The sequence below is a fragment of the Eubalaena glacialis genome, chromosome 9, assembly GCF_028564815.1.
Source record: "Eubalaena glacialis isolate mEubGla1 chromosome 9, mEubGla1.1.hap2.+ XY, whole genome shotgun sequence".
Taxonomy (NCBI): Eukaryota; Metazoa; Chordata; class Mammalia; order Artiodactyla; family Balaenidae; genus Eubalaena; species Eubalaena glacialis.
The window spans coordinates 57,948,450-57,965,811 of record NC_083724.1 but is presented as its reverse complement, the minus strand read 5'-3'; the positions used below and the strand labels follow the sequence as shown (position 1 = coordinate 57,965,811).

Genomic DNA, 17,362 nt, shown 5'->3' with positions numbered 1-17,362 from the left:
CCTGTGGCCTCTGGCACCGAGCGCATGGAGCGCCCCCGCCCCGCGTCAACCAGAGATGGAGTAGGAGTAAGTGAGAATGGAAGACTCCGGACGAGGCGCAGCAGTACTCCGCCGAGGGCCTGAGGAGGGGGTAGGGAAAGGGGGCGGGGGGCGGGGTCTACCCCGCCCCCGCCCTTCCGTTCACTCCCATTGGCCGAGCGTTTCCTGGCCGTATCCCACTGCCCACCCCCAAAACGACGCTTAAAGTGTGCGAAGCAGGTGCCTCGAGTGGAGTAAGAACTTTGCGCGCGTGTCCGGGCTCCGCGCGGCACCCATTCATTGCCTCTGACCATCCATCCGTCCCTTCGGTCATCCAGCGGGGAGGGGCTCCAGCCACCCGGGGGCAGCCGCTACCCAGGGGACCGCGACCAGAAGAGGAGCCGAAAGCGCGCTGACCCTCGCCGGCCCGGCAGGGGACGGTGACCACCACCATGCAGACGTGCGCCAGGGCCTGGGGGCTGCGTCTGGGTTGCGGAGTCGGGGGCGGCCGCCGCCTGGCTGGAGGCGCGGGGCCCTGTTGGGCGCCGCGGGACCGTGACAGCAGTAGCGGCGGCGGGGATAGCGGCGGGGCTGGGGCCTCGCGCCTCCTCGAGCGCCTCCTGCCCAGACACGACGACTTTGCTAGGAGGCATATCGGCCCTGGGGACAAAGACCAGAGGGAGATGCTACAGGCCCTGGGGCTGGCGGTAAGGACCCCAACCCGGCCCTCAGAGGCCTCACCCTGCGCCACACGGGTTCTACCCGTACGGCCTCCCGGCCCCCGCCAGGAGCTCTGCTTCGCTCCGCGTGGGACCGCACCCTGGCCCGGGGCCCCTGGTGTGGGAGCGAGCACGCGTGCTCGGTCCGCGTGCCCCAGCCTGCTCCCACCAGGTTACTTTCGCCTCCACCCGCTCTTCGCGCCTCAAAACCGTATATTTTTCAACCTAAGTCGCCCTGCAGATGAGCTCTCACTTTGCAAGAGGAGGACCTCCTGATTTATCCGATTATCTCCGGTTGCCCACTGAAATCCAACCCGGAGTGGCCGAATCACTACCCCGACTCATTATTTTTTTCCTCCAGTGATTTTTGGTTTGTTCAAAGTTCTTTTTAAAAAGAAACCCTAATTAGACAATTTAAATGAAGTTTCCCACAAGCCTTTGTAGCTGCAAAATACAGAGGTGACTTTTAACTGAGAAGCAATTTCCTCTGCCTTTAGTGTTCACGGACTTGCGTTTTAATTTTAGAGCATTGATGAACTGATCGAGAAGACCGTCCCCGCCAGCATCCGCTTGAAAAGACCCTTGAAAATGGATGACCCAGTCTGTAAGTGACCGGGAGACTCCGCTTGCTCCGGCCTATTTGTCTTCTATGGTCTTTGAAAGTCCAGCTGTGGGTTAGGATTGCTCAGGAGGGAGAATGTTTATGAAAATAAATCAGCGTTGGGTACCTCACGGGGCGGAAGAGGGTGGAATAATTCAGTTCTTTATCTCAGCGAGGAGACAGCAGACTTCCCAGGGGAAGGCAGTGCACAAACACGTGTAGAGGACTCCCAACTTTCCAGGCACCTGTCCCAGGCCATGGTTCTCCCATCCTTTGGCTTGAGAGGTGTCATCACTTCTCTGCAGATCAGGATACTCAGAAGGGAAAAGGAATTGCCTACAGTCATGCAAACAGGGAAGTGACAAAAATGGGAAACCCAGACATCTGGCCTCCTACCCCAAGGTTCTTTATACCACAGTATCTTCAGATTGTTCTCTCTCACATCCAAATTTTACTATTTATACCTACTGAAACGCAGCAGTACTTTTAAAGCCTGAATGATTTTTATAGAGAAACAGAAATAAGATGCATGCTTGATTAAGAAATCTTAGTTTACCCATAGACTCTCTTAGAATTTTATTATTTTTAATTTATTTTTATTATTTATTTATTTATTTTTAAAATTCAAACAGAAAGAGAATTTTATTTTATATTTAAAATATTTTTAATGGTCTGAAGATTATTTGACTTCCATGGACTGAGCAAGAATCCACAAAAAAATTAAAGGCAAATAGGCAGAGCTGAAGAGCTTTTTTTTCTTTTTTTTTATAAACAGGAAAGAATTCTCATGGTTTTGAATTATAAAAATGCTATCTCTTACTTCTGGAGTCAAGTGAAGAGAAGACAATTTGTTTGTTTTAGGTTTTAGGACAGAAAGGATATGTGAAAGGCAAGCTTTATTTTGTTTTAAAGTATACAACTTGAGGTATGAAGCAGGTCTAGCTCCAGCTGGCTGATGCTGTAACTCAGGGTGTGCTGAGGGCTGCTCCCTTTGTTAGTTTCAAATCTGAACCATTTCCCCTGACGGCAGGGACCTTGTTCATAGAAGAAAATATGCGCTTTTTGTCCAATTGAACTGATTGAGACTTGGGGATAGCTGGAAGCCTTATCTATTTCAGTTTTAGGAAATCAGAATCCTGATTAATTGAATGTTTAGAGTGAAGAGTTATATATTTTTGAAGCAAGCCATCGGTGAATATTTGAACAAGTAAATGCCCTCCTGAGACTTTCAAAGTCAGGACATGTTAGGTCAGCCCTTTTACCTTATACTCTAAAATAAAATGTTCCTGAAGAAATTAGCGTCTAGGAACCAGGTCAAAGTTATCTAGCCTTTTTTAGTTCAGCTGCTTGTTTCCAGCTGACTCATTTGAACCTTGGGGGATTCCATTTCTCCTCCTCTCTTTAGAAGCAGACTTCTGATAAGTAATTTGCAATTTAAGTGTAAACTTTAAACCCAGCTTCTGTGAGACTTGGGGCTGGTTCCATCTGGTTAATCTGAGGTGACTCAGAAAATATTGCACAGTCAGGAGTCCCCCCTTGCCCTGAAGTGGGCTGGCTCTCCAACAAAGCTTGCTACTTGGAAGTGAGCTGGGGGCGGAAATGGGGAGGATGGGGAGGGGGAGGGGGAGGTGGTGGTGGGCGGCACAGAATGCAACAGAAAGGCATCAGTGTTTTACTCTGAGTTGTGCACACGTCATGGGTAATGAATGTGTTCCACGTGCGGAGAGCAAATTGGTACAGGTAACCTCTAGTAGAAGCATTTTCATTTAACGGTGGAGCAGCATTATCCAAACTTGGTTTCACGTGAATGCTGAATGCCTGTGTTCTACTGTAGTCAGAGGAATTCTAGACCAAATATTTGTTCACTGCATACAGAGAAAACTAATAAGAGCTAGTTAGATGAGTCTTAAATCCCTCATTGCTGAGTAAAAAGAAGATTGTGAGAGCTGTAAGCAGCATGGAGATACTTGGGTTAGTTCTTATGCATAACTTTATAATCTCAAATCTTTATGTAGTGCTTACCATGTACTGGGCACTTTTTAAAGTGCATTTCATGTATTAATTTAATCCATATTACAACCCTGAGGGGTAACTACCATTAACAACTCTGTTTTAAAGATGAAGAAACCATGGCATACAAAGGGTAAGAATCCTGCTCAAGGTCACCACTGGTAAGCGGTGAAGGCAGAATTCATCCCACACAGACCAGCTGCTGTTCACACTCCAGCCATCTGTCTACATTGTCTTCGTTGTGTCCTCTGCAAGGGGGTGGGTGCATAAAGTAGAAAACTCCTGTCCTGACTCTTCCAAAGCGTCCAGTTTACGGGTATGCACAAGGCCAATCACACTGGAATCACTCTGCCATTTGCCAACTGCCCTAGTGGAAATGCAGCGGCAGGCTGAGAGCACAGGTGTGAGAACACTCAGGCCCGCTGCCAGGGTGAGGGAAGGGATGACAAAAGTTCAGGACTAGGGCTGGGTATCGAAGGGTGAGTAGTTATGCTCTGCTGGACAAGGCTGGGGGAGACTGCTGGAGCTAAAGGGACCAGCTCGTACAGGAGAGAGTGGCCTGACAGAGTCAGGGAGGTACAGATGGTTCAGCCGTCCCGCAGGATACTCCCCCTCCCCTTGGACACTTCAGGAAGTGCCTTGAAAGAATACCTTGATCATTAGTTGGCTTCACAGTAAGCCATACTTTACAGAAACAAGCAAAGATATTCAGTTCAAAACCCTATCAGATTCATCTAGTCAAGTGACTTCTCCATCCCTCACTGACATACACAAAGAACAAAAAACTAGAAGGATATATGTCAGTGGGAACATTTGTTTCTCTGGATGGTGCCATTATGGATGATTTTAGATTTCTTTTTATTCCTTTGCTTTTTCTAGATTTTCTACAATAACTATGTATTTATTTTGTTATTAATATAAAATTTAAATACTTTATGAACCATGCCAATCACTTTCGGCTATGCTATGCCTGTCTGTATAGTATTTTCAGTGAAGCCATCTCAAGTGAACCAGACTGAACTCTAGCCTGTAACTTCACAGAAGCAGGGTTTAAAGTTTACACAAAATTGCACATTGCTTATTGTGAGCATGCTTAGGAAGAGAGAGGAGACACTCAACCCTTTAATGTTCAAGTTATTCAACCAGAACTGAGCAGCTGAGCTGTCAGAATGAGACTTTTGATGATCTTGTGAGAACTTAGTGTTCTAAGAGATATCGTTTAGAGTGATTTTAATAAATGGTTAATGGAGGGCCGTGAGCAGAGGGAGGAGGTGTTGTGTAACGCAGCTGCAGGTGGTGACTGTCACCCAGGTGGGGTTGGGCACTCTTCCATTTTTTAAATTTTTTAATTTATTTTTGACTGCGTTGGGTCTTCGTTGCTGCGTGCGGGCTTTCTCTAGTTGCGGCGAGCGGAGGCTGCTCTTCGTTGTGGTGCACGAGCTTCTCATTGCGGTGGCTTCTCTTGTTGAAGAGCACGGGCTCTAGGCGTGTGGGCTTCAGCAGTTGCAGCACACGGGCTCAGTAGTTGGGGCACGTGGGCCCTAGAGCTCATGGGCTTCAGTAGTTGCGGTGTGTGGGCTCAGTAGTTGCAGTGCACAGGCTCAGTAGTTGTGGCTCGTGGGCTCTAGAGTGCAGGCTCAGTAGTTGTGGCACATGCTGTTAGTTGCTCTGTAGCATATAGGATCTTCCTAGACCAGGTATTGAACCCGTGTCCCCTGCATTGGCAGGCAGATTCTTTACCACTATGCCACCAGGGAAGTCCATGGGCACTCTTCTGAACTGATCCCAAGGACACCTGCAGGGCAGTTGTTCCCCTGGCTGTGGACGTCAATTATCTTTCAGCTGGATTAAGTCTGTTGTGAGGTGCAACCTGTAAACTCTTCAGTCTGTGACAAATCTCTCCTTTGGCCATTCCTAGCTCCTTCAGTTCCCAGCACATATGAATTATTATTTCATCTTTAGGATAATTCCAATGGATTTTCATTATACAACTGTGGAAATAAATAAAGACCAGCCAAATGAGAACAGCAAAGGCTGTTTGTTCTGAACTTGCTCTAGGAGTCAGACTTCTGTTTTGCAGAGGAGTGGGAAGACCTCATAGTGAAATAAAGGAAAGGCTTCAGGTGTGCCCTGTTGGCCTGGGCAAGCTGTAGGTGGGCCAATTAAAGCAGGGCTTCCTATGTGATTGGTTAGGGGTGCTTGTTTGGCTTTGTCTGGTTGGTCCTAAATTGGAAGCAAGGACCAAGAGTAGGGAAGCTGTCAGTTATTAATCAAGTCCTGGCCCTTTTGGGCCAATTGTTATAGAAGTTATCATTCATTTTCCTCCATTGTCACTGGAGATAGCAAAAGATGGCTTTCTGCAAGTCTAATCTGTAGCAGGCTGACTTCAGAGGTGGTTTATTGTAGATAAGGGGGTTGGTTTCCTGAGTAGGCTGCTGCAGGTTGTGGGTGAAAGTTCTGTGGTCTGGCTATTCCTTATTTATATGTTTAGACTCTCACAGCAGTCTGTTGTCCTTGTATTTTTGTCATAAATTCTTGTTAGGCAGACCTCTGCTGATCTGACTGATACCTTGGACAGTCAACCTATTGCCTAAATTGTAAGTGTTTATGGCTATTTACTATAGGCAAGGAACTGTGAGGATAAATGTGTGAAAAAACAGTCACTATCCTTAGGGAGCGTCCATCTTAACATAAATTGATTCAGAAAGTTAGTGTCCAAGATGTCATAAGAAATATGAATAAAATGCTGTGAGTGTACAGAAATGATGTGAAATTGGATAGCAAAACAGGGATTTCTGAAAACAATGTGAAAAGTTGAAGTATATCTTTTCCTGTTAGAAAGAAAGACAAAATCTTTACATTGACTATGTTTTCTTTGTGTGTAAATGTGTTATTATAAGAAGGGAAAAACTCAAAAAGGCAGCTCCTTCATTGAGAAAAAGAAACGGCAAAATGCAACGTGTGAAGCATAATTACGGAATTATTTGAGTATTGTTATAGTCTCATCCTGGATGGAATCTTAATAGAATAATTATGCTGTCAATGATTTGGGGGATTCTGGAGTGTTTTCCAACACCACCGAGCAATTTTCAGTTCTCAGGGGACACCAACTGGTTGTCCTACAATTTAACTCACTTCTGATACTGTCTACCTGCATATAGCATCAGACCTCACAGATTAAGTCCCCCAAAACTGCCCCCACTTCAGATGCCAATCACAAGTTAGGGTTGTCACCTGGTCTTCTGACCAACAAGCTATAAATTGGACCCCCTCCTCTGGTTCAATTAATTTTCTAGAGCAGCTCACAGAACACTAACATTTCCTTACATTTACTAGTTTATTATAAAGGATATTATAAGAGATACAGGTGAACACCCAAATGAAGAGGTACATAGGGTAGGGTCTGGAAGTGTCCCGAGCACAGGAGCTTTTGTCCCCATGGAACTGGGGTGGACCACTTTCCCAGCACAGGGATGTATTAGCCAGCCGAGAAGCTCATCAAATCTGCTGTTTTTATAGAGCTTATCCTGCAACCCCTCCCCCCTTCCTTTTCCCAGAGGTCAGTTGGTGGGCCTGAAAGTTCCAGCCCTCTAATCACTTGGTGTTTTTGCTGACCAGCCCCATCCTGAGGCTATTTAGGGACCCCACCCTAATCACTTTATTAGCAGATACTCAGGTGTGCTCAAAAGGACTTGAGTATGAATAACACAAGATACTCCTGTCACTCAGGAAATACCAGAGACCAGAGATATTTCTTATTATACTACAGGGATATTTCAGAAAAATATGTGGTGGTATATCCTGATAAAAGTGGAGAGGTGAAAATATTTATTTTAAAAGAGATGAATCCTAAAATAAATTGTGATCAGTTTTTTCCCCTTCCTTTTGAAACTAGAACACCAAACGAGAAATCTCAGTCTTTGTAAAGTATCATTTTTAAGCATTAATATGTTTTGAACTATCAATCTAAGTAAGGATGTAAACTGAAACAAGCTCAAATTACCAGAAATTTGAGTTTATCTGGGAATAGCAGAGGAATTGCAATTTAGGAGACATGTGCTGTAGAAGCTGCAAACAAGTTATTGAGGGTCTGGGGCAGGTTGTGTTTGTGGGCAGGGAGTACAAAGAGAGGGACATCCAGCCAGAACCCAGCCAGTAAGTTCATTGGCTTGAGTATGGAGAGATTCTTGGTGGATGTTCATTGGTCCGGAGGTAAGTCTCAGTCTTCTGTAAATCAGGCGTTTACAGGAAATCAGTCTCTCAGTTCTTAAGTTCCGTTCTTCTGAGGGAGCATGTGTGAGATTCTCCATTTCATATCCTTGGGTTCCATCTTTTTTTTTTTTAATAGTCCTTTTTCTGCTGATAGCACCTTATCTTCATTTGGCTGTATGAGTCCCATCCTTTTCCTCTTCAACTTTTATGTTTCTGCTGTCTCAAATTGTTCCTTTTTTTTTTTTTTTGTGGACGGGCCGCATGGCTTGTGGGATCTGAGTTTCCCGACCAGGGATTGAACCTGGGCCACAGCAGTGGCCACCAGGGAACTCCCCTTGGGTTCCATTTTGGATTGAAATCCTTTCACAGGACTTGCTTATTTTTTGACATGCAAGGATACAAACATGCTGACATATGGTGATGAGGGACCAAATAGGTCATGTGATTGAGACAAAGAACTTAAAATGTAAAACAACTTTTTCCTCTTCATCTTGTTAAAGGATCATGGAATTCATCCAGCACCATCAAAGATTTTATGTAAATGGAATTCTTTAACAATATTTTAAAAAATTGGCACTTTTTTGGAAAAGTTACTGTATTAGTTATCTCTTGCTTTATAAGAAATTACTACAAAACCGTGGCTTAAAACAACAATGAACATTTATTATCCTCACAGTTTCCGTGGATCAAGAATCCAGGAGCAGCTAAGCTAGGTGGTTCTGGCTGAGTCACTCATGAGGTTGTGGTCGCACATGGGTGGACGCTCAACCAGGGCTGGAGGAGCCACTTCCAAGGTGGCTCATAAACATGGCTGGCAAGTTGGTGCTGGCTGTTAGCGGGAGGCCCCGGTGCCTCCTCACATGGGTCTCTCCACAGACTGCTTGAGTGTCCTCACAACATGGCAGCTGGATTCCTGCAGAGCCAGTGATTCAGGAGAGAAGGAAAGCCAGGCAGAAACTATTCTTTTTATGACCTAGTCTTGGAAGTTCTACAGTATCATTTATATCATATGCTGTTCATAAGAGTGAGTCACTAAGACTGGCCCAAATTCAAGGGAAGGGGAATTAGTTTACACCTTTTGAAGGGAGGAGTGCAAACAAGATTGCACACATAATTTTTTTTAATAGACGTTCCTTTTTGAGCAGTTTTAGGTTCACAGCAACATTGAGCAGAAAGTACAGAGAATTCCCCTATACCCCTTGCCTCCACATATGCACAGCCTCCCTCATTATCAACATCCCCCATCAGAGGGGGACATTTGTTACCACTGATGAACCTACGTTGACACATCATCATCACCCAGAGTCCGTAGTTTACATTAGGGTTCACTCTTGGTGTTGTACGTTCTGTGGGTTTGAACAAGTGTATAATGACATGTATCCACCATTATAGTAGCATATAGGGTGTTTTCACTGCCCTAAAAATCTTCTGCAGAGATATTTTAAAAACTACCACATTCATCTAAATTAGCATATACTTGCTATCATAAATTATAATGAATTTTATCTAACTTTTAAAAGTACTAAATGCTATCAAAATAAAATATACTGTGCTTTAAATATGGTATTACTCTTGAGGACTGTTGAGGTACATAGGGCCATTTGCCCATACACTAAATGCCCCAACCTACTCCCCTTTGTCACCATTGGGTTATAAGCCACTATTACCAAATCTATGTCTACAGCCTCCTCCATCTACTTTCATTCCTTGAGAGACTTCAATGGAAAATACAATACTGCTTTAGGCACTGAGGGTACAAGAATCAGGAAGTAAAGGGTGATAAAGATATGGTCCCTGACTGTAGGTTAAAACTGATAGGGAGATAGATACTGAATAGCTCCTTAGGTCTGCAAATAGGATGAATGGTTTAGCTGAGGTTATGGCATGAGCAGAGGCTTGGAAGTGTGGACATGCCTCAGATAACCTAACATGGTTATTTGAGGATGGTGAGTAGACCATGTGTGTAGAATATTGAGCTGCAGAGAGGTATGGAAAGCAAGGTATGGAGGGCCCAAAGCCATGATAAAGGATTTGTTTTCCTCTACATAATGGGGAGACATTAACAGTTATTACAGAGGTAAGTGACATATTCAAACTGTGTTTTGCAGAGTGCCTCTGAGATAGAGGCAAGGAGACCAGCTGGGAGATTGTTGGAGATTTTATTGTATATTTTTTATTTTGGGCTGCCTTGGGTCTTCGTTGCTGCGTGAAGGCTTTCTCTAGTTGCGGTGAAAGGGGGCTACTCTTCGTTGCGGTGCACGGGCTTCTCATTGCGGTGGCTTCTCTTGTTGCGGAGCACAGGCTCTAGGCACGTGGGCTTCAGTAGTTGTGGCTCGCAGGCTCTAGAGCACAGGCTCAGGAGTTGCGGTGCACGGGCTTAGTTGCTTCGCGGCATGTGGGATCTTCCCGGACCAGGGCTTGAACTCATGTCCCCTGCATTGGCAGGTGGATTCTTAACCACAGCGCCACCAGGGAAGCCCTGTTGGAGATTTTAGAGGTGAGATTTTAAATGTGTCTACCAGGAAGCAGTCACCAAGCTGATATTAGATATGTAAGAGTGGGAGCAGGAGAAGGCAGGGGAGCCTTTAGACTGTGATGCAGGTCTGACCCTGGTGGAGGGGGAGAAGGATGGAAGAATTGGGTAAGAAGAATCATAGACTACAGCACAGATCTAAAAAGTTTTGGTCAGACTGAGCAGAGTCCTTGAACCAAAGTCACCCATCAGAGGGGTCCCACATCTTACAGGAATGGGTCTGCATTAGTTCTCCTGCTGGGCTTAGTATCAATAATTGCCTGGGAGCAGCCTGTGGGAAGTATGGTTTTGGTACAAACATGGTGGTCGGTCCAGAGGGACAGCAGGTAGGACTGTCAGTCAGTCAGTTTCTAGGCTGAGTGTCTTGGGGTGATGGAGATGTCATTAACAGAGAGCAAACAGGGAGAAGAGGAGGGTCCTAGAGGAAGCCTAGATCATGGGTGTTGTTTGAGCAGAACTGAATTTGAGGTGCTCAGGAACATGCATTTGAAAAAGCTGAATCAGTAGTTGGAAATAACGAGTCTAGAGCTCAAGAGACAGATTAGAGATGGAGTTGCAGATTTAGTGAGTCTTCTGAATGAATTAATGAGAATGAGTGAGATTTCCTATGGATGGAGTATGGGGAAGAAAGTGGAAACCAGGATATTGGGAAATAGAGCATGGAAAAAGGACACAGGCAGAGCAGCCTGAGATGAAGTAATCCAAGAGGCCAGAGGATACATTTTAAGTCAGGGGTTTGTGGACCTCAGTGTCATATTCTGGACCTTTCTTAGGCATAGAGAGAAGAAAGTCCACATGATGACATAAGGACACTCCGAGGTGGGAGGAGTTTAGGGGCTGCCTGTCTCATGATCTAAGTAAGAGGCAGGAAGGGTGAGACTGAGCATTAGAAAAGTGAGAAAGTGATCATCTGGGTAGTGAGGAGCCTAGATCACCCTGCATGGAAGACCTGCTGAGATTTAATGGCTTGAATCTGTAAGGTTTGCTAGGATCCCCTCACCCAGCATCATTTAGTGACCTGGGAGCAGGAACAGAGAAATGGGGTGCCTGAATTTAGCTTAGTTTGAGGATTGGTAAAGTCAAGTGGCCAAGGACTTCAAGGTCCACACAGGCTGGCTGGGGTGGGAGACAGGTGAGGCAGTCCCATCCGTCCACATTGGGATGGGAGCTCAGTGACCACCTTATGGGAATGGGAGTAGGGGGCCTGACCTGCTAAACCTCTGAGTCAGCTCGGGAGCCTGAAGGGGGGTGGCCCACAATGAGGTTGTGTGCTGCTTGCAGGAGGGTGAGTGTTCTGGCTTCTATTCCTTATGCCCTCTTTTCACCCCACCAAATGGCACTGTGCTTTGCTTTTAGAAATCTCTGTTATATGATGTGTGAAGAACTTTGATCTCGTTTTGACTGCTCAGGTTTGTTTTACTTGTTAAACCTGAAGTATTTTAATAAAAATGCAAACTGGGAATTTTAGTAAGGATTCTCAATGTCCATATCATCCAAGGTACTAACTGATTAAACAATAAGGAAACAAAATTTTGGAAAATATGAAATTATTGTAGGCACTGTATTATTTCACAGAAGTTGCTTAATAGCTGCAAGTTTCCCTTTAGAAATGTTTCTCTGAAGCTCATGCCTTTAGGGATGTGAGAACAGCTTGCACATTGATTTGTCATTGTGGATTCTGTGATAGGTGAGTTATTGTGACTATTGAGCTAACTATATGTGGGAGTTTAGGTGAATTTTCATTCACTTGTATTTTCTGAGCACCTAGTATGTACCTAGCAACCACTATGCCCCTGTCCACAAGGAGATTATGATTTAGTTGGTGAGATTCTTGGCTGGATTACAAATTTCTCCATATGCCTGTATTCCTTTGATCTATAAAAATTCTCTCTTTCCTGCAAACATGTTAAATTGTTTGAGTTGGACTGAATACATATTTGTCCCTTCTTGTTCTTGCTCTGCTGGCCATGACAAGCTACTCACAGGGCAGCAAAGAGGAAAAACAAACACTCCAGGACTTCCACTCTGATTCTCATTTCAAATTGACCATTTGGCCTGCTTATGTAGGTCAACTGGTGTTCCATGTAAATATAATAAATTGTAATGTTTCTCTGTACACTTCTTTTGTAAATGTTTATAGATTGAATGAAAAGGGGCGGTTGAGGAGGTCTCCCACAGAAAGTAGTGTGACCCAAGTCCAAGAAGTAAATAACAGACATGTCCCCACTACCCCACCATGGGATGCTGTTCTGGGTTTCCTACAGCTCCTATAAAGATCTTGAACCTGTATATCTCTTGGGTGAGCAGGCAGAGCTCTAGGGACTGCTCACTCCTGTGGAGACGAGGGACCATGGAGCCATCAGAAACACGGATTGGACGTGCCTTGGCTCCTCTCGGCTGGAAGTGCCTGGCCGGGGGTTCTAATTCCCAAGACTCATGAGGGGCTGCGTGAGCTGGGGTGTTAATTGGCTGAGCAAGAAGATGGGAAAGAGCCTGGCAGGATTAGGGTTGGGGGGCCAGAGCTGCAGGTCAGGCCTGTGTGGTGCTGCCCAGACCACATCCTGACGCATGGGGTGGGCGCCCCTCTGCCAGTCTTGAAGGGTTTTCAAAGAGTTTCCATGTCATTATTCTGCGTTAACAGAGCTTATAGATTGGTTTGCCTTCCCGGACTGAACAAATGCTATAATTCAGCAGACTGTGGTTGTGAAACCCTCCTTTGCTAGGGAAAGAAACTTGACAAATAAGAGGGAGTAGGGTTTAATGGGCTGGGTAAGTGGGGTTAAGCCATGCTTAAGCCCACTTATTTATGGGGGAGGGAGAGAGGTGCTGCAAATGATTAGGCGAAGTTAGAAAAAGGCTACGCATTAGGATGGAGTTTGTAGGCAAATTCTGGCTTCCACTCAGGAAATCAGAAAATCCTGATATATGCTATCATCCATGGTTTGTTTATCTTGAGACCCCAGACTCCACCCCATGGTTCCTGAGCAGCTTTGGCAAGAAAAATGCTAAAGCAGTCTCCGTCCTCCCATTCTAGCCCCAGCTCTTCCCTTCAGCCTCAGGCAGAAAAAGCCTTTTCTGGGAAATTCAAATACGAGTTTGTTGGTTTTCAGTCCTGATGATTTCCTTAGAGCCCTTTTCTGAGAATCTTGCAAAGCACATGAAGGGCAGGGAGTGGGAGGGAGGCTCTGTTGCTGGTTGAGTGGCTGCCCCATGCTGGGTGTTGCTGGGCTGCCTGGAAAATGCTCTGCGGACAGCCAGCCACTGTGGGGACAGCACATGTCCGCACCCATGTATTTCACAAGCAGGATTTTGTTCTGGGTGTAACATTTTAACTCAATTTAAATTTTTTGAATAAATAACACAGGCATATTATCCAAAATTCAAAAGCATGAAAAGATATACAGGGTAAGCAAGACCCCTTCTCACTTACCAGTTTCTTAAGAATCATCCCAGAGATATTCTGTTAATATACAACATATCCATATATATTTATTTTTTAATGTAAATGGTAGAATAATATATACTCTGTGGAAACTTAGGCATAATATTTTTAGATTGTCAGAAAAGCAAAAGCAAAGCATGGATACATTTTTCCATATAATTGTGGCAAAAGAAAATTGTGTTGTGTGTTTGGGAATGGGTTAAGGGTGGGGAACAGTGTGTGTGTGTGTGTGTGTGTGTGTGTGTGTGTGTGTGTGTGTGTGTTGGGGTGTAGCAGGTATCTTGACCCACACAGCCTGCCTGTTTATTCTAATGACATTCTCCTAGTTCTTGTCCAAGTTCACATGTATGGGAAATTAAAACCTAGGCCTAGAAATTTAACAGCTAAATCAGCTTATTCCTACCAGAAAGTATATTTGGGGAAGTGGTTGGTACAAAATTCTCCTTGATGTTTTAGGTGCAAGTGACAAGGGAGTTACTATTGGAAAGGCTCTTATATGGAATTATGTAAGGAGGAAGCATTCATTCTGAATTCTGAGAAGCAGGAACATTGTGAGACCCACCTGTAGTTTCTTAGGGAATGGTGCCCAGGTCACTGAACTCTGTTCTTGGTACATTAGGACCAGGGCGTTATGCAACGTGCTGAGGTAGAGGAATAAACAAGGTCAGAAGCAGGTATTTATTCCACAAGAAAAGAACGTAACTGCTTAGATCGCTAAAGGATTGAGGAATTTCATGGCTGGGAGGGCACAGTAATGCAAGGTCTGGCTGCTCTTTGAGGCTGTAGGCAGACGTCTGGAGAATGACAGTTTGTCTCCAAGTGTTTTGTTTTTATTTATTTATTTTTTTAATTGAAGTATAGTTGATTTGCAATGTTGTGTTAGTTTCTGGTTTACAGCAAAGTGATTCAGATATATATATATATATATATATATAGTTTTTCATATTTTATATATATGTATATCTATCTATCTATAGAGATATAGTTTTTTATATTCTTTTCCATTATGGTTTCTTACAGGATATTGAATATAGTTCCCTGTGCTATACAGTAGGACCTTGTTGTTTATCCATCCAAGTGTTTTTTAATGGACATTCCCTTTCTCATTCTGTCTCATTTCCTCCCTGGTTTGTTTCATTGTCCTTCATATTCAGGAAGATAGTTACTGGAATTGGGCCTGTTAACAGGAAGAAGCTGTTTTTGTCAAGTTGGAAGGGCAAGAGTGAGGAACGTGTACTGCTGTGGGGCTCACTCTGGGGGGAAGCCGATCATTTTCCTCTCTCCTCTTTGTTCACACAGCTTTCCTGGGGCTGTGCTGCCCAGGGGTTTGGATGACACAATTGCCTTTTTAAAATGCTTGTCTTACTACGTAGGTGGAAAAGACTGCCGCTTTGGACTTAAGGATCCCACACTATTTCTCTAGAAAGGCATTCTTTGCCAAGGGAGAAAGGAATCTAAATCTATTGTGAAGTACAGTGGTGGATATTGCATGGTTAGGATTTGGGCTTTTATTTAGACCAATCATGCCCCAAAACTTGCTCTTAGAGACTGCTTCTGCTATGTTCCATTTCAGAGAGGTTCAGCGGTAGACCTCTGATTGTGGACTTTTCCCTCTTCTCCCCTTTTCTCCATGTCTATTGGATCTTGGCATTATTTAACACAGTAACTCAAACTCTGGGCTCCTAAATGTACTAGGTTGGCTCTTCTGCTGATTGGACCAAAGTCAGATTTCATTAGTAGGTATGAGAAATGGTGACCAGTGAACAAACATTAGAAATAATCCAGACACTCACTAAGTTGTGTTTTTGGGGAGTGTTTTTTATTAAATGTGACTGGTGAAGCCTGAGGTCTAGATTTTTTTAAAATTTATTTATTTTTATTGACATATAGTTGATTTACAATGCATCAGGTGTAAAGTGATTCAGTTATATACGTATAACTGAATTCTTTTCCATTATAGGTTATTAGAAGACACTGAATATAGTTCCTTGTGCTATATAGTAGGTCCTTGTTGTTTATCTATTTTATATATAGTAGCGTGTATCTGTTAATACCAAATTCCCGATTTATCCCCCCTTCCCCTTTCCCTTTTGGTAACTATAAGTTTGTTTTCTGTGTCTGGGAGTCTATTTCTGTTCTGTAAATAAGTTCATTTGTATCATTTTTTAGATTCCACGTATAACTGATATCATGTGGTATTTGTCTTTCTCTTTCTGACTTCACTTAGTATGATAATCTCTAGGTGAGGTCTTGATTTTATCACAGTAAGAAGCAGTTTAACTCTCTGTTCTTCAAGTCACAGACTGTCTTGACTTCTAGGTTGTCATGATGAGCAATGGATGAGTGAATGGTAAAGGTTTCTCAGACCATTATAACTTTCAGAAGCATGACCAAGTACCTACCCTACTCTTGATGGCTCATGAGTGTCCATTAGCTTGGTGTACAGAGGACTACTCGTTCTATTAACTCACTTTGTTCCCAATAGAATGTAAAATTGGTTGTCAAGACCAGGCTATGATGAGGGCCAATCAGGGAATACAGTTGTCCCTCAGCGTCCAGGAGGGATTGGCTTCAGGCGCCCCCTTACCCACACCCTCCACCATACCAAAATCCTTGGATGCTCAAGTCCCTTATATAAAATGGTGCAGCATTTGCATATAACCTACGCACAACCTCCACATATACTTTAAATCATCCCTAGATTACTTATAATACCTAATACAATGTAAATGCTATGTAAATAGTTTTAATACAAGGTAAATTCTATGTAAATTGTTGTAAATACGATGTAAATGATATGTAAATAGTTGCCAACACTGGCACATTCAAGTTTTGCTTTTTGGAACTTTCTGAAAATTTTTTTTCCGAATATTTTTGATTCTTGGTTGAAATCCACAAATTTGGAAGCTGTGGGTCCTGGAGGGCCTGCTGTATTTGTATTAGCTCTATCTGGGTAGGGGCAGAGCCCACAGGTGCTTGGAAAATTTGGTCCCATAGGGACTAGAGTCTATCTGTTATAGGATTATTTGGTTGCACCAGGTCTTAGTTGCAGCAGGCAGGCTCCTTATATGTGGCATGCGAACTCTTAGTTGTGGCATGCATGTGGGATCTAGTTCCCTGAGCAGGGATCGAACCCCAGCCCCCTGCATTGGGAGCATGGAGTCTTAACCACTGCGCCACCAGGGAAGTCTCCTCTGTTACAGGATTAAAAACTTGTGTGTCTCAAGTTTGAACATTTTTATGCTTCTGGGTCTTATCTATAATTAATTTTTTTGCTCTTCTTTTATGCTAATTGGCCTTTAAATTTTTTCAAGTGTTTTATCCAAGTGTGTAGGACGTTGGCAACTATGAGGGATGATGATATGTATTGATATATGGACACCCTGAACTGATGTGGGATGTGGCAGTGGGTTCCTGGCTAGTCTGCAGTGGTGAAGGCATATGGACAGGATAGGCTACAGAATGGACGAGAAAGGAACTGGGCTCTAACTGAAGCTCTTTCACTGGGCACACGAACTTGCACTAACATCCTCAGCCCTGCTGGGAGGTATGAGAGAATGGGTTTTCTCGCAAAAGGAAGAATCAGGTTCCTCCACCATTCTAGTTGAGAGTTTAGGGTCTCCAGGTAAATATCAACATCTCTCGTAGCAGCCACTGATGTTTTATGTACTTGTTTAGGCACCTGGGGTTAGGACTTCAACGTATCTCTTTAGAGGATACAGTTTAACCCTTTAACCCATAACACTCCCTGGACCATCTCCCTCCTGGACTATTGTGCTGGCCTCTTACCATATCCCCCTGTTTCCAGAGTCTCCTCCCTGACCTAT

General features: G+C 44.0%; 1 protein-coding gene across 1 annotated transcript in view; it reads left to right on the top strand.

The window, feature by feature from the left end:
• The first annotated feature begins 240 nt into the window (after window positions 1–240).
• Window positions 241–17,362, top strand: part of GLDC (glycine decarboxylase) — a 96,607-nt gene continuing 79,485 nt past the window's right edge. The window contains exons 1-2 of the mRNA XM_061200411.1: window positions 241–725; window positions 1,263–1,341. Coding sequence (XP_061056394.1) covers window positions 471–725; window positions 1,263–1,341 — 334 coding nt within the window. The 5' untranslated portion in view covers window positions 241–470. The remainder of the gene's footprint in view (window positions 726–1,262; window positions 1,342–17,362) is intronic.